The 16,746-nt window shown below is 54.3% G+C and overlaps 1 protein-coding gene across 5 annotated transcripts; it reads right to left on the bottom strand.

Moving 5' to 3' along the window:
• Positions 1-150: 150 nt before the first annotated feature.
• SUMO3 (small ubiquitin like modifier 3) lies at positions 151-10,074 on the bottom strand. Of its 5 annotated transcripts, none has more exons than XM_024120007.3 (4): positions 9,910-10,074; positions 4,698-4,826; positions 1,351-1,422; positions 151-374 (listed from the first exon to the last, which is right to left on the bottom strand). In XM_024120007.3, exons 1-4 carry the CDS (start codon positions 9,928-9,930, stop codon positions 282-284), a joined length of 315 nt encoding a protein of 104 aa, XP_023975775.1. In that variant the 5' UTR covers positions 9,931-10,074; the 3' UTR covers positions 151-281. The 5 variants fall into 5 exon arrangements, with proteins under 5 accessions (XP_023975775.1, XP_054942433.1, XP_054942434.1 ...); XM_055086459.1 differs by lacking the exon at positions 151-374 and adding an exon at positions 403-1,193; XM_055086458.1 differs by lacking the exons at positions 4,698-4,826; positions 9,910-10,074 and adding an exon at positions 3,514-4,000.
• Positions 10,075-16,746: the final 6,672 nt, after the last annotated feature.

Raw genomic sequence — 16,746 nt, 5'->3', positions numbered from 1 at the left:
GGGCCACAAGTTTGGGGGAAATGTCATAGGAGGGAGAAAAAACAAAAATGAAAGTAAAAACAAAAGCAAAACCCCTCGCCATGCATTTTACCCAAACAGAGGTACCGGGGTGGTGTGCTGGGGGAAGCCGTGGACGTCCCCGCGGCCGCACTGAAGTACATCAGAGAGCAAAGTCCTTCTGGGGAATGTCCTCGGTGTCTGAGCCCCCCTGGTGTGGGCATGGCCACACCCCCACTGTTCAACAGCGAACACAAGCGCAGTGACACGAGGGGATGGTGGCTCTAGGGGCTGCACCCCAGAGGCAGCTGGCCGCCCCGGACCCCCCCCGTCTGCTGCTGGAACACGTCGATGGTGTCTTCGTCCTCCATCTCCAGCTGCAGGCACAGAGGGGGCAGTGAGTATCCTCGCGTCACGGGAAGGGGTCCCACCCCGCTGAGCACCAGGGTCTCGGAGCTGCCCCCGCCCACGCCAGGGACACCACCCTGAGGTGCCTAAGCCCCGAGCCTGCCCTCGGTGGGCACCCGGGGACAGAGGCTGAGCTGTGGGTTTCCAACAAGCCCGCTTATTCCCCAAGCCTCCCCTAACAAAGGAACGGTCAACATTAGGGACTTGACCTGATAGACACACTAAGTCCTGTTAACAAGTAAACAAGTCTCTATAAAGTTTTACTGAAAAGTACAAACTGGCTAACGTTGCAGACCCGGTATCCAGGCTACCAGTGGCTGGAGACCGCACGTGCCCGGCTCGCCCGGAGCCTGCAGACGGCGGCGGGATGGGCAGGCCCAGGCCTTGTCCCTGTCTCTGGACCACCTCTGCCGGGCACCCAGCCTTCCTGCTCCTTCTCCCAACACAGAAGAGGCCGACAAAGGACATTTTCCTCGTTGGAAAACCGAACCTCAAAATTACAAAATCAAATGATCTAATAATTAAAGCCATTAAGGAAATGTAGGGACTTTGCTGGCGGTCCAGTGGTTAGGACTCCACGCTTCCACTGCAGGGGTCACAGGTTCGATCCCTGGTCGGGGAACTGAGACCCCACATGCCGCAGAGCACAGCCAAAAAAAAAAAAAATTTTTTTGATAAATAAAGAAAATAAAAGGTAAGGTGGGTATTCCCTGGTGGTCCAGTGGTTAGGATTCTGCATTTCCGCTGCCGAGGGCCCAGGTTTGGGGAACTAGGATCCCGCAAGCCACCTGGTGCGGCCAAAAAAAAAAAGAAAGAAAGAAAATGTAAGGTATTTTTTCTAGGTGAGAAGCAATGGGTGACTCTCAGATGCAAGCATTCCACGTGGCGGTTGTGACACGCAGGTCGGAAGAAGCCCTCCAACACAGGCGGGGCCGGCTCTCCTACCTGCGCTGGGGTGTCCGTTTCACTAATTGGTTGTCCGTCAAACCTGAATCGAATCTGTCTCATTGACAAGCCCTGAAAAGAAACAGCAGTCATCATTAAACGTTTTCAGCTAACACATTAATTCAAAAAGAAGCACACATTTATGTGGAAACACCAGATTTCTGAATCTACAGATTTACCACGCAATTGACTACGAAGCCACACCAGCGGGGCCGCAACCTAGTTCATGTCTCACTTCCCCCCGGTCAAACCTTTCTTGTTCTTTCCCATTTTCTGAGGCTCCTTTTTCCCCGGGGGAACTTTCTGTTGTTTTCTATCACCCAGAACCACCTTTCAGACATTGCCGTTCTAGCACCTTCTAGCTCCTGGGGCTCCGCCCTCATCCAGCCCTCTCGCTTCCCTCCAGGCGCTGAGCAGAATTTCGATACCCATCTCTGCTCCCTCCTGAAACCTACTGATGTGACATAAAGAAACAAAAAAAGGCATGAACGAGGACAAAGAAAACAGGAGAGGGGCCAGGCCAGCAGACAAAGGGCGTCGCCTCCGGGCTGGAAGCTACAGGGCTGTGGACCCTAGACCCCAAGGTCAGGATGCGGTGCGCTGGGGGGCAGGGCGGCGGACAACAAGAGCCCCGAGAGGCGCAGGGCCGGGCACACAGGTGTAAGAGGCAGCGATGCAGCTGATTTGGGATGACTGCTGTTAAGTCCATATCCGACTCCCAAAGCAGGGCCCCCAACCCCAAGGTCGGGCACTGTCCCTCCCACGGGCAGAAGGTCCCCGTTCTGGAGAGGTGGACTCAGAGCCCTGGGCTGGGGACACAGGCACAAACCGGGCAGTGACAGGTGGCCGGCGGAGGCAGGCGAGTGACGCCCAGTACACCCGGCGCCCCGCCGAGCTGCTCCCCCTGGCCACCGCGCTCCCAGGGCACAGGCGGGAGCCTGGAGGCCACTCCGGGGAGACTTAAAGACTCACAGATTGCGACACTGGGACCCCCACAGAACACCCACCCGGACAGGCCACCCCGCGACAACATGCGAGCCCCGTCCACACACCAGGTGTGCAGCTTTTCACCAGCTTTTTGGTGCTTCGTGCTTAAATACGAGCCGTCACCCAGGGAGAGGGGACAGTTAAGGAAAGACCAATGTGTGAGGTGTCAAAGCAAAGAAGAAAGGGACGAGGAGGGCACAGGGGGAGGGAGGATCAGAGGACGCTGGGATGCGCGCGCACACACGCACTCAAAGATGTGCACAGAGACACAGCCGCGCACGTGCGCACGCGTACTCAAAGATGTGCACAGAGACAGCCGCGTGCACACGCACGCGTACTCATGCGCGCGCACACACGCACTCAAAGATGTGCAGACACAGCCGCGCGCACACGCACGCGTACTCATGCGCACGCGCACACACGCACTCAGACGTGCACAGAGACAGCCGCGCGCGCACGCGCGCGTACTCATGCGCGCGCGCACACACGCAAAGATGTGCAGAGACACAGCCGCGCGCGCACGCACGCGTACACATGCGCGCGCGCACACATGTGCACACAGATGCATACACACACCTGAAGCTCTTAGGGAGATAGAAAACAACAGAAAGTTCCCCTGGGGAAAAAGGAGCCTCAGAAAATGGGAAAGAACAAGAACTTTTAAAAATCAGAAATCATGACAGAAACAAGACCGTCCATAAAAAGTGGGAACATGAAGTTGAGAAAACCTCCCAGAACAGAGGCCAATAACAACAAAACCCAATGCACGATGGGAGGAAATGATCCAACTGAACACACCTGGAGCAGGTAACCGCAAGCTGGATAGGAATTCCAGTGAAGAGGGACACAAATTACCAAAGAACTAACAGAAGGTCTAGTTCCTGAACTAAAATGAGTTTCTAGACCGAAAAGGCCCAGAATGTGCCCAGAAGAGTAAATGGTAAAACTGCCTCAAAGCACGAAAACAAGGTCCCAAAAGCTATCAGAGATAAACCAAGCCGCAAACAGAGGAGAATCAGAATGCCACTGAACCTTCCACACCAGCGTTGGAAACTAGACGAAAAGGATGCAACAGCTCCAAGAAAAGAAAATGAACTGCAACCTATGTGCACTCAAACATTCAAGCGTGGAGGTTTATAACGCAAATCACTTTCCGACGTGCGGTATTTTTCATACCCTTTCTGAGCAAGATACTGGAAGATATGCTCCGTCAAAACAGGGGAAGAAGATTAATCCAGAAAATAGACAGGAGGCGGCTCTGGGATGATGGCTGAGCAGCAGTCCAGGTGGGGCAGGGAGGGAGGGGCCCTGGGAAAGCAAAAGACCCAGGAACATGGGGGACGGTGCAGCACGGCGGGAAATTCAGGGCATAAATTAACAATGGGCCCCCAGAAAATGACACACACAACCACCACCAGACCAGGAGAAACAGGACTCAGACAGGAGCCAGAAATCTTCACAGGCCGCTGTGTGGCTCAGGGCTGGCGCTGCCCCAGTCAGGACAGAAGCAGGAGATTCCAGAGCGATGGTCTGGGGTCCAGGGAAGGAGCTGAGTGCAAGCGCGGGCGGTGGATGTGCGGATGGCGGGCCAGAGCTGAAGTCCCACCTTTCACAGGCGAAAAAAATCTCCCAAATCAAAAAACGTGAAGAAATAGAGGCGCAAGCATATTTACCAAAGAAAAGTGAAAAGAAAAGTTGGAGTTGAAAGTGATCTCCTCTCAGGAGCAAGGTCTGAAAAGTGGGGAGAGAAAGAGTTAGGCATGGAGCTTTTTTAGGGTGTTTTTAATAACAACAACAAAAAGCCCGAGGCAAGGATTTATCAAAGCCAAGAGCGGAAACTAACAAAGGTCCGGTATTTCCGAAGTATCCTGAGGAAAGCTGCCTCACCTGAAAGGACAGGCTCTGGGGGAGAGACTGGGCAGAAGCGTCAGAGAGCACGAGGGGCCCGAGGGGCCCGAGGGCACAGTCATGCTCACACGTAACCCACACTCCACACGCCGGCCGGGCGGTCTGTCTGGTCACCGTGGGAGGGCATACGAGCATCGGCTCCTTATCGTGAAATGAAGTAAACAAAGGGCAGGAATCACGCATCGTCTGGAAACTGAACTGTGTCGAGGGCAGTGGCCCCACAGACGCAAAGGTGGAGGGACGGAGCCCCAGGCGAAGCCACCACTCCGATTCCAGCAGCGCCACGAAGACATCACCAGACATCCACCCCTGACCGGGGACAACCGGGTGGCTGAAGAGGGCGTGACCGGCCAGCCTGGAGGGGCAGGTGGAGGGGAGCACCTCCGGGGGAGGTGTGCACACACAGAGACACACAGGCACACGCGCACACACTCCGGGACCCCTCCCCACACCTGGCGCTCGCAGTAGGCCTTCATCAGCTTGCTGAGCGGCGTGTGCCTCTTGATCTTGAACTGGACGACGGAGCCGTCCTGCCCGGCCACCTTCAGGTTGATGTGGTCGTTCTCCGTCTTCACTCCCTCCTGCAAAGAGACATGAATCTCGGCCTCCAGCCCGTCGCCCCACAAACACCACTTTAAAGGCAAGTGTTTGCATGGCTGCTGGTCTTTTTTGAAGTCATTAAAACCAAGTTACTTCTTAAAATTCCCCAGCAATTCAGTCACTCGTGTGATTGTTTGATTTCTACACAGAACTTATTTTTAAGTTCTACTTGCTGAGTCAGGAAATGCCCTGCCAACCTGGTGTTTCCACAGACTGTCAATTCAAGGGGGAAAATCGGCTCAATAGATCCAGAAAACAATGGAGAGAAAATCCATCTTTGTTCTAAGATCGCTCTCATGAGACTAGGAACCGCACGTATGCACAGATGATTTACACTTAACGCACACGGGTGAATGAGACCAAACGACAGACGTTTCCGGCCGGGAAAGCGGGGTGCGAGTGGCTTGGGGTCCAGATGGCCCACAGCTTCCCTGCTCGCCACCCACGGAGGGCCACCCCCAAGTCCGTTCTGTGCCACCAGTCCCACCTGGACGGGGTCACCGCCATATTCTATCCTGACGTGATCCCGTAGCGGGGGTCTCTGGCCCCTGGAAACTACTGGAAGTTGATTCAAGAAGCTCGAGTTCAGAGCAGAGGCTCAGCCTGAGAGTACCGTTGGGGAAGACAGGAGTTGTTTATTTTTTAACAAAATGATGAAGCTGACCCCTGAGTCAATCTGCAGACGGGTTTGGATGGAGACCAAAGCGGGTTTGTACGCCGTCCAGCCACATGCTCTCGTCCTCCTCCTGAGGCTCCGGCAGGTCCAGCCGCCGCGGGCTCTCTGCTCCTTCCCTGCTGCTTCCCCTTCCTCCCCCGGGACCCACTCCCCGCCGCCTCCCTGCCTCACGGAGGGGGGGAGGAAAGGAGGCCACTCAGCACGCTGGCCCCTGGAGACCCCAGTAGGTGAGCTCGGCTGGCCCGAGAAGCGGCCCCAGGAGGCGAGCCTCCAGCAAGGAGCCTCCTCCGATGGAGGAGGGGCCCCATGATCACACTCCCCAGAGGCTGAGGATGCGGTTGCTTTTCCTTTTTTCAAGTAAAGGTTTTATTTTGGACTAATCTTACATTTCCAGAAAAGCTGCAATACCGAGGCACAGTGCACTCCTACACCAGCCCCGCCCATGTTAACACCTCACGTACTGCAGCGCCCATCACACCCAAGAAACCAACACTGGCACACCGCTGGCAACGGAACTGCAAGCTCTTTTGTACTTCACCAGGTTTTCCACTGATACCCTTTTCTGTTCCAGGATCCAATCCGGGGTACCACCTTGCATTTACAGATTTCTTTTCCATTTATTCATCGTGTTAAAAGGCACATAAAGGGCTTCCCTGGTGGCGCAGCGGTTGCGCGTCCGCCTGCCGATGCAGGGGAACCGGGTTCGCGCCCCGGTCTGGGAAGATCCCACATGCCGCGGAGCGGCTGGGCCCGTGAGCCGTGGCCGCTGAGCCTGCGCGTCCGGAGCCTGTGCTCCGCAACGGGAGAGGCCGCAGCAGAGGGAGGCCCGCATACCACAAAAAAAAAAAAAAAAAACACACACACACAAAAAAAAGGCACATAAAATTTACCACCTTAACCATTTTCAAGCGTACAGTTCAGTAGTATAGAATACAACCATTGCCACCATCCACCTCTACAACTCTTTTCACCTTGTGAAACCGAAACTCTGTCCCCAATGAACACCAACTCCTCCCCCTCCAGCCCCTGGCCCCCACTGTTCTTCTGCCCCTATGAATCTGACCCCCCCCCCCAGGGACCTCCTGTAAGTAGCATCACACAGTATTTGTCCTTCTGTGACTGGCTTATGTCACTCAGCATAATACTGTCTTCAAGGTTCATCCCTGTTGCAGCATGTGTTTAGGAAATCCTAAAAGGATTTCCTTCCTTTTCAGGCCTGAATAATATGCTGTTGTACGCATAGACCAAGTTTTGCTTATCCATTCATCCACGGACCAACTGACACTTGGGTTCTTCCACAATTTTAGCTATTGTCAGTAATGCTGCTATGAACATGGGTGCACAAATATCTCTTGGAGGCCCTGCTTTCAATCATTTTGGGTCTATATCCAGAAGCAGAGCTGCTGGATCATATGGTAATTCTACTTTTAACTTTTTGAGGAATTCCCATACTCCCTTCCACGGCAGCTGCACCATTCTACATTCCCACCACCAATTCCACCTTCTCCTCGCCAGCACTTGTTGTTTTCTCTTTTGTTTTTTGAAAGCAGCAATCCTAATGGGTGAGGTGATGTCTCACTGTAGTTTTGATTTGCATTTTCCCTGATAATCAGTGATGTTGAGCATCTTTGCATGGGCTTCTTGGCCATTTTGTATGTCTTCTTCGGAGAAATATCTATTCAAGTTTTTTTGCTCATTTCTGAATCAGGTTGCTTATTTCTTGTTGAGCTTTAGGAGTCCTCTATATATTCTGGATACTGATCCTTTATCAGATATACGATGTGGAAGGAAAATCAAAATGGAGTCAGTGTTGCTCAGAGAGCCTCTCAAACGGAGCCAGGAGGCCACTGAGGACGGACCTTACGCTCATCTCAGCCCGGACGGAATCTGACCCTGTGACCACGTCCTGTCCTGAGGAAGGCATCCAGGACACCTGCCAGAAACTCAAGATACCTGTGGGACCCAGACCCTAAAACAACTCGTGACAGCCATCCCTTAAGGACAAATATTTCCTTCCTTGCGTCAGAGCTCAGCCTCGTGGCTTTCGCCTTTATTATAAAGCCCCTGATTCTTTCTCTTCCTCGGAAAGCTCTTTTGGTTTTACCCAAATCTGTGTCTCCCAAATTGCAATTCTTAACACCCCAAATAAATTCTTTTCTTATCTGCAGCCTTCTGCGGTTCTTTTTTTGGTTGATAGTGATTTGAAAATATCTTCTCCCCTTCTGTGGGTTGGCTTTTTACTCTGTTCACAGTGTCTTTTGATGTACAAAATTTTTTAATTTTCATGACTCTAGTTTATTTTTTTCATGTTACCTGTGCCTTTGGTGTCATATCCAAGAAATCATCACCAAGTCCAATGTCAGGGAGCTTTTGTCCTATGTTTTCTCCTAAAAGTTTTATTGTTTTAGGTCTTACGTTTAAGTCCTCGAACCATCTTGACTTAATTTTTGCATACGGCGTTAAGAAAGGTCCGACTGCATATGGCGTTAAGAAAGGTCCAACTTCATTCTTTTGCACGTGGATAGAGGATGCATTTGCTTTTTTAATGAAACAATATGGGTGTGTTCAAAGCAAAGAGACACAGGGGCCAGAACACAAAACAAACAGAAAGAGGGCAGACCAGGCAGAGAAAGACACCAAGAACAAATGGCCTGTCCCAGACCCGCGGTGAATCCCTAATAAACAAAGGAACTTAGAAGAGAGGAGAGGAGGGGAGGGGAGGGGAGGGGAGGGGAAGGGAGGGGAGGGGAGCCTAAAAAGCAGAACCACAGTTCACACGGTCAGTCAGTCCCCGGCCTGCGCTCTCCAGGGGAGGCAAACTGTCTTTCCCAACTGATCCACAAGGTTGTCTTTCTGCCAAGATGGCCTGGGAGTGCACCTCCTACTCTCTCCTCTCCAGGCCCAGAGGAAAGAGTGGCTCCGGGTAGGAAGCAGTGCCAGGCAGGCACAGTGCGCACTGGCGGGGCGTGAGGCACAACCACCCAGTTGCTTTGGAAGCAGTTAAAGCAAGTTTATTCTCCTGAATTGGGCCTTGGGCGTTGACCACGTGGGAGAGTTAAGTTTAAACACACTGAAGCGATGGTACTGTGTGTATTTCGTTGCCTATAAACTACAGTAAGAGGAGGCCACCTAGAAATCATAAAGAAAGGGCATTTACATTTGGCCTCCCCAAGCGTGAAAAGCAAAGGCAGTTCCAGCTGCACCTGGAGGGAGGACGCTCCTGGAGGGTGACTTTTTCTCACAGGAGAGGGCAGCTTCCACCAGAGCCCCACCGTGTGATCCCGACCAGGGAGGGGATCCGTGACCAGGGGCCCCAACTTCAGCTCAACCTCCAGCATCAGCGGGGTCAGCTGGAGCCTGCACGCAAAGCACTTAACGCGCAGCAGATGGTCCACTTCAAAAAGACAGACCCCAAGAGTGCAGACGAAGAGCTCCAGAAACCTGTTTTTAAGACTAGTTAGCACAACCGCGGGCCTTCGCGAGGACTGCCGTCCAGGGCACCGGAGTGCGGAGTGCACACCAGGGGAGAGCGACGGGAGGTGGGCGCACACCCTGGAGGCGGCAGTGCGTCCAGACAGGTCCGGCCTCTCAGAGCCCCTGCCCAGCCTGCGCCCCCTCGGCGCTCCGCAGTGAGGACTGAGGAGGGGGCCCCGCGCACGCGGGACAGTAGGGCCCAGGCCGGCCCGGACCGTGGGTCCCCGCGTAAGAGGCGTAGTGGAGGAGGGTCCCGGCGAGGGAAGAGGTCCTGGGGAGAGGCGGTCCCAGAGAGGGACTGGGGACGACGGGGGGGGTGGGCGACGTCAGCGGAGGGAGAGGGTCGCAGCCAGCAGGGCCCGGGATAGAGGCGCCCACTCTTCGGGACTCGGCCCACCGGAGGGGTGGAGCTCGGACCGCGGAGGAGGAGTCTGGGCGGAGGGAGCCGGGGGGCGGGGCCCGGGCAGGGGCGGAGCTCGAGGGCGGGTCGGCCCCCCGAGGGGCGGGGCCTGGGCGGAGGGCGGGACGTGCGGGGGAGGGGAGCCCAGCGGAGCCGGGCGGTGCGAGTAGTGGGGGGGGTGGGGCTCGGACCGCGGAGGAGGAGTCTGGGCGGAGGGAGCCGGGGGGCGGGGCCCGGGCAGGGGCGGAGCTCGAGGGCGGGTCGGCCCCCCGAGGGGCGGGGCCTGGGCGGAGGGCGGGACGTGCGGGGGAGGGGAGCCCAGCGGAGCCGGGCGGTGCGAGTAGTGGGGGGGTGGGAGGTGGAGAGGGGAGGGGGAGGAAGGCGGGGAGGCCTGGCGGCGCCGCTGGAACTGGGCCCCGGAGGCCGGCGGCGGAGGGCGCCGGGGCCCGGGGCCCGGGGCGGCGCGGGAGGGGGTGCCGAGTCCGGGGCCCGACACGCGCCCGCCTGCCCTTACCTTGGGCTTCTCCTCGGACATGGCTGCGCTCGGCGGGCGGCGGGGCAGCAGGCAGCACCGAGCGGACGACTCACGCTCTCGGCCCACCGCTCTCCCGCCGCAGCTGCTCGCGGGGCCGCGGTTTGCCCCCAAACCCCCGCGCGCAGGTTGGCCGGCGCGGGTCACGCGGTGGGGCGCGCGTGCACGAGGCGCGCTCCCGAAACGTCGGGCGCGTGCCCGGCCGGCCAAGGTTCCTGGCGGTTTCAAATGCGTCAGCCGGTGGGGCCAGGGCGGTCAGGCGTCCGTACTTCGGGGGGCGCGCTGGGAGCCGGGGGAACACAGGGCAGCTAGGGTCGTGGTGGAAGGGGGGAGCTGTGTGGGTGGGGCGCGCTGGGACCCCAAGGGGGCACGGAGAGCCAGGCCATCAGCCCTACAGGTGCGGGGTCGGGGGCAGGCCTGGCACATTATCTTGGCGCCTGAGAATGGCCCGTCAGTCCCCCGAACTGGCCCCTCACCTACCGCAGCTCCACCAGCTGAGACCGGGTGTATCCACTGGCTTCCTCTGTGATGTGTGCGTCTCACAGGGAAACAAGGAAAATAAAGCCAGCCAGGTGAACTACCTCCAGTGGCCCCGGCGGACGGACGTGCGTGAGAGAGAGCTGCCCGGGGAACGACCCCAGGGCTCACTTTCACAGAGGAGCCGAGTGTCAGGTCCTGAGAAAGTGGGGGTGAAGGAAGAAGGCCTACCAGGCTGACCCACCGGGCAGCTCTGTCCACTAAGGACACAGGGCACGTGTTCATTCAGCGAGGCCGCGCAAGCTCCAGCTGCTCCACCCAGAGCTCCCAGTGGACCGAGGCCTAAACGGGGCTTTTCTAGGAGGGGGTCAGGGAGGTGGAAAGTCTCTCTCACTCCGTCCACTTCTCACTCTGCGCTTAGCCAGGCTGAGTCTCTGCGGCTCCTATGTCTCACCTTGTCCAGCCCGCTTTGGGGCCTTCTGAGCCGAGCCAGTGGAAGCTGGGCATCTGGGGGAGACAGCGACCTAGCCCACTGGGTTCAGCTCATTTCCTGTTAACACCGAAAGGCCATAGAGCCAAGTTTTCACGGACCTTAATTTCACAAACCAATTTTGACTCTTCAGAATTCACTTCCTGGGCTAGAGGCACCATTTAGGAGAGGGGAAGGGGGGCCCCCCCAGGATGGAGCTGCCATGTCACAGGCTGACGAAGTCTGTCCATTGAAAGTTCTGGTCGGAGCCGACCTCCATCTCAGCCGGGTCCAAGGGTTTGGTCCCTTTCACCCTGGACTGTGGTGCCTCTACCAGGGGCTCCCTAGGCACAGTGGCCAGCCCGAGCTGTGCTTCCTGGAGAGGGGAGTCTCCAGGAACTGGCCCCTTCCAGGACAGAGATGGACAATGGGAACCAGACCCCCCCCCCCTCAAGATTATTGGCCGTGGTGTAACTTCAGGTAGGCAGAGCTTGGAGCCATCATCCATCATCCACTCTAAGACATCAGCAATTATAAAACATTGTTTTATTTAACACACACACACATTAAACTATGGATGCAAGACACCCCAATTAGAATTGATGAAACAGTATCTAAATGTGTTCCAAGAAGGAATTAAACTATGGTTGATTCATATAATGAAAGTCTGTGCCACTATTAAATGTGTAAGAAGAAAGAGTAGTTGAGTAAAAGATGCTCACACATTATGTGGTTTTTTTTAAAGCAAATTATAAAACTATTAGGGTTTTGAACAACAAGAAAATCTGTATAAAATATTTTGAAAATCTGTTTGAAGACACCCGATAACTGCCAAAACAGAGAAGACTTTCTTGAGGAGCGAAGATCCCAGAAAGAAGGGACGTGGTTTTCCTTTTGAGATATTTAGCGATTAGTATGATGTTTTAGTCAGCTCAGCAGCCGTAACAAAATACCACAGGCTGGGCAGCTTAAACAAATATTCTCTCACAGTTCTGGAGGCTGGAAGTCCAAGATCGGGGTGTGGGCAGGATGGGTATCTCCTGAGGCCTCTCTCCTTGGCTTGTAGATGGCCGCCGTCTCCCCGTGTCCTCGCATGGCTTTCCTCTGTGTGTGCAGGGGAGGGGGAGAGGGAGAGGGAGGGAGGGAGACACACAATGCAGTCCCTAATATGTGCGGCACACAAGAAGTTGAGACACTGAGCCCAGCTTTTGAGTCTCATAGGATGAGGGAGACGATAACTGGGCAGGACCTACTGCAAGATAAACTGGTCGGGGGGCTCTGATAATAACCTAGACCTTCAGCTGGAACACTGAAACCTGCAGCAAAGGAGTGAGGCTGAGGTGTAGATCAATCCTCACAGACTGCAACCCAGCATCCAAATGGCTCACTCCCAAATTGCACCAAGCTGATCTGCTCTCCTTTCCATTGCCAGCCTGAAGCCAAAGGAAATCTCTGGAGGACAGCAGCATCACCTGGGGCCTCAGGTTAACTAAAATATCTTCATAGACGATATCCAGAACAGAACAAAAATTCACAAAGAAAACCAGAAAACAAATGATCCAAAACCAAGGGAAGAAAAATGTATATATTAGTAATAAATCCACAGGAGAACAGTATATTGGCATTATTAGATAGATTTTAAAATAACTCTAATATGTTCAAGGAAATAGACTATGAGATGGAAATTTTCAGCAGATAAGTGAAATCTGTAAAGAAATGGAAATTTGAAAACAAATACAATCACTGAAACTATGAATTCAGTAGATGGGTTTAACAACAGATTAGACACAGTGGAAGAGATGATTATGAACTGGAAGGTAGGTCAGAAGAAAACAGAAGCAGAGGGAGAGGACTGTCCCAAGGACAGGAGAAATAACTTTCAAACCACTGCAAGAATAATGCAACAACAAAACTCAACCAATCTGACAACATCATAAAAACAGATAAAAGGAAACAATAGAAATAACAGAAGACATTTATGTAGCACTTATGTGACCTGCACTCTCATACCTTCAACATTCATGGAATGAGGTAGGTACCATTATTGTACCATTTCACAGATATGGAAGCTGAGACAGAAGTTTCACATCCAAGTTTACCTGGTTACTAAAAGCAGCAGAGCAAGGATTCAAGCAAAGGAATTATACCAGCTCTACAACAAGAAAGTAGAATAGAGCATACAAAATAAGATAGTAAGAATAAGTAAAGACCAGCAATCATACTAGATATGTATGGATTAAATTGTTCTATTTAAGGACAGTGGCTCCCTACGTGGGTCAAAAAAAATACAACTGTTTTCTTCTACTGTAGAGTAGAGAAAGGATAAAAATAAAAGGCAAAAATGCTATAGCTTATAACAGTTTTCATATCAGATGAAATACATTTCAAACTGCAAAGCATTAAATGGACAATGAGAGATCTATTACATTAGTAATGGGTCCATGCCACCAAGAAGCAGGTAGAAAAATGCAAATAGGGTCTGACTCTTTTTTTGATGTTTAACAGCTGACATCTTTAAAGCCTCATCCCTGCCTCTTTTCTTTCTTCCCCACATCTTAGCAGGCAGATAAAGACTGGGCGCTGCCTCCTTTGGTACCGCTGGGAAATTCAAACCACTCAAGCACCTGCCCATGCAGAAACCCTCACCATGGCCCCGCCCTAGCATGATAGAAGCCCCAAGTGCATCTCCTTTCCTGGCTCTCAAGCCATTTTCAGGCCAGCTTGGGAGGCCTACACTGCTCTCCCTAGAAAGCCTCCTTGTGTGAGGGATGAACATTTCCATACCCTCTTGGGTGTGTGTGTGTGTGTGTGTGTGTGTGTGTGTTGTCACCAGTCTTGACAACTGGACCAAATTTTGGGTGAGGGTCCCTCTTCTTTCTGAAAGGTGTCACAATGACAAAGACTAAGTAAGCATATAGAAGATCTGAATAACAAAATCAATAAGCTCATGATAATGCATAGAGAGAGAAAGAATTTGGAAACCAATGAAAAATTTATGTAATATTTTTAATCATCTGTGGAATATTTACAAAGTTTGAGCACATATTAGGTCTTTAAGAAAACCTCATTACATTGTAAGAAGCAAAATCATACAGAGGGCGAGTTCTGCCTAGGATGTGGAAAGCTGGAATGATCATCACCCCCGTCTAAAAACAAGAAAAGCTGGACAACCTCAAAATCATAACTTTTCCTAAACCTATCAGAAAGCTGGGATTTCGGCTTCCTTGTCTTTAAGTTTGGGGTCCTCTCCCTAACCTGCCTGCTATTATTAAGCTTTCAGAGTCTCAGACAGTTGCTTACTTTGTCTTGTCCACACCAGAACTCTCTCCATTTTTGAAGGTTAGTGTTCTGAGTATAGAAATCTGAGCTTAGGGACTTCCCTGGTGGTGCAGAGGTTAAGAATCTGCCTGCCAATGCAGGGGACGTGGGTTTGATCCCTGGTCTGGGAAGATCCCACATGCCTCAGAGCTACTGAGCCCACGTGCTGCAACTACTGAAGCCCGCCTGCCAAGAGCCCGTGCTCCGCAACAAGAGAAGCCACCGCTATGAGAAGCCCGCGTGCAGCAACGAAGACCCAACCCAGCCAAAAATAAATCAAAAATTTTTTCTAAAGAAGAAAGAAATCTGAGCTTAAAGCCTTTAAAGGTATCATTTCACTGTCCTTATCGTCAGAATACATCCTGGGCCCAGCCCCTTGGAGGTCTTCTGTCTCTGGAGAGGAAAGAGGATCACTGAATAAGTCCCACCCCAAGTGACCCAAGGACATGAGGCCTGCATCACTGTGGACCTGGACCAGGGCAACGGCAAAAAGCCCTACCAGCCATGCCCCGTTCCAGGACCGTCAGCGCCAACAAACAAGCTGGAGTGGTCCATCACAGGGAGGGGAGTACGGAGCAAGAGCCTGGAGAGAGCCTCTTCCCGAGGTGCACAGGGGAGGCCTGGCATCCAAGGTGGAGAAAAACCCTCCAGCAAACCATCCTCCACCCTCAGGACGAGGCGATGCCAGAGGAAGTTGAGGTCAGTGGACACTAAAGGTAACCACGGCAACCACAACACCCAGAGCCAGTCAGCCCCTAGCCTGCCTGACCCCTGCAATGACAGCCAAACAGAAGAGGAGGAATGTCCATTTCCAGATATAAATACTGCTAACCTCAGTCCCCACTGCCCTAAAGACAATGTCTGGCTTTCCGTAAGTAATTACAAGACACAAAAAAGAAGGACAAACCCCCCACAATCAAGACATGAAAATCAACAGAACCAGGCTCAGATGTGACTCAAATGCTGGGATTGTCGGACAGGATTTATGTTAAGGCTCTGGTGGGAAAGATAACATGAAGAAAAGGGCGGGGAGACTTTCAGCACAGAGACGGAGACCCTGAGGAAGAGGCCCGCTGCTGCGGAGGAAAGGCCTGGGCTCCCAGGAACGGGGGTGTCGGTGGGCCTGTTACGTGAGCCTGCGCACCTCCCCTCCAGCTGAGCTCAGGACGCTCCGTGCACACAGCCGTGGGGAAATGCGTGGGCAAAGCGCCCTCGGCGGCTGTCCTCTGCAGACCGGGGAGGCTGCCATGGAGCGGGGTCACGCGATCTCCCTGGGGATGAGGGGTCCCGGCCTGGTGGTACCGGATGTCAGTGCTTAACACCAGAGACAGACGCAGAGCAAATAATCACGGCAGGAGAGGAATCAGAATTTTCTGAACCGATGGCAGGGACCCTGGGAATGGAACTGATGCTCAACTGCTAAGCCAGCAGGCAGGACAATGCTAGGTCTTGTGGTCAAGCCCCGACCCGTCACCGTAACGGGGATGCCTGGCTCTTGCCAGCAGCTTCCAGGACTGGTGAGGAAGGACCCTGCAATCCAGCCGCAGGTGAGACCAGCCGGTGGCTCCCAGGGCTTCCTCAGAGGGACCGACGACCACTTTCAGGGGTCACTGTGTCCTGGGGCAGGACAGCCCCCGACCCTCGGGGCTACCACACACCAGCTCTGCAGGGGCCCGCTCAGCCACCGAGGTCCACTGGCCAGAGTGGGCCTGTGGAGGCCGGATGGGAGTGGGTCTCACCCCGGGTCTAGCTCACCGTGGGCCCGCGGGAACCAGAGGCCCAGAACGTGTAGCGGGGACAAGCACACTTAGCGCCCTGTGGAGGCTCCCCTTGTGTAGAAAGGCCCCGTGGAAGCCCGCGGAGCCCTACCCCCTGCTGCGGGAGGCGGCCCAGAGGCGCCACCCCCCCCAGAGGGAGTGCTGCGGGTCAGGGCGCCCCCGAGGCTCGAACACAAGGCTTCCTGCCTGTGACTAGCTGGCGTGTGTCCCCCCAAGTTCACAAGCCAGAGCCCTAATCCCAGCACCTCCGAATGTGCAGAATCTGGAGAGAGGACCTTTAATGAGGTAATGAAGTTAAAACGTGGTCACTGGGTGGGTCCTAATCCAACCTGACCGGGTCCTGACGAGGCGATACGAGGACACAGACACACACGGGGCGAGCACGCGGGGGCACGGGGAGGGGACGGCTGTCCACACGCCCAGGAGAGAGGCCTCGGGAGGGACAGCCCTGCGACCCCTGGGCCTCGGACTCCCAGCCTCCAGACTGTGACACGATACCTGTATGTTGTTTATGCCCCGAGTCTGCGGTGCTTGTCATGGTGACCTGAGCAGATACCCCACGGCCCACTGAACCCCCTCTGGGGCTGCTACAGAGCACGGGTCCTGAGGAACGGCTGTGGGTCACAGCCAGGGCCCTGGGGGCGCAGCTCCGGGCGCCCGGGCTTCGCTCTCTTCTCTGACCCCGCCGGCCGAGGGCTGGGAGGGCAGAGCGCCTCCACGCTGACCTCGGCCGGGCGACCTTCTGGTCCGGTCGCCCGCAGCGCGCTCCGACATCCC

The sequence above is a fragment of the Physeter macrocephalus genome, chromosome 8 (genome assembly GCF_002837175.3).
Source record: "Physeter macrocephalus isolate SW-GA chromosome 8, ASM283717v5, whole genome shotgun sequence".
Lineage (NCBI taxonomy): Eukaryota > Metazoa > Chordata > Mammalia > Artiodactyla > Physeteridae > Physeter > Physeter macrocephalus.
This window is presented reverse-complemented; position numbering and strand designations above follow the sequence as displayed.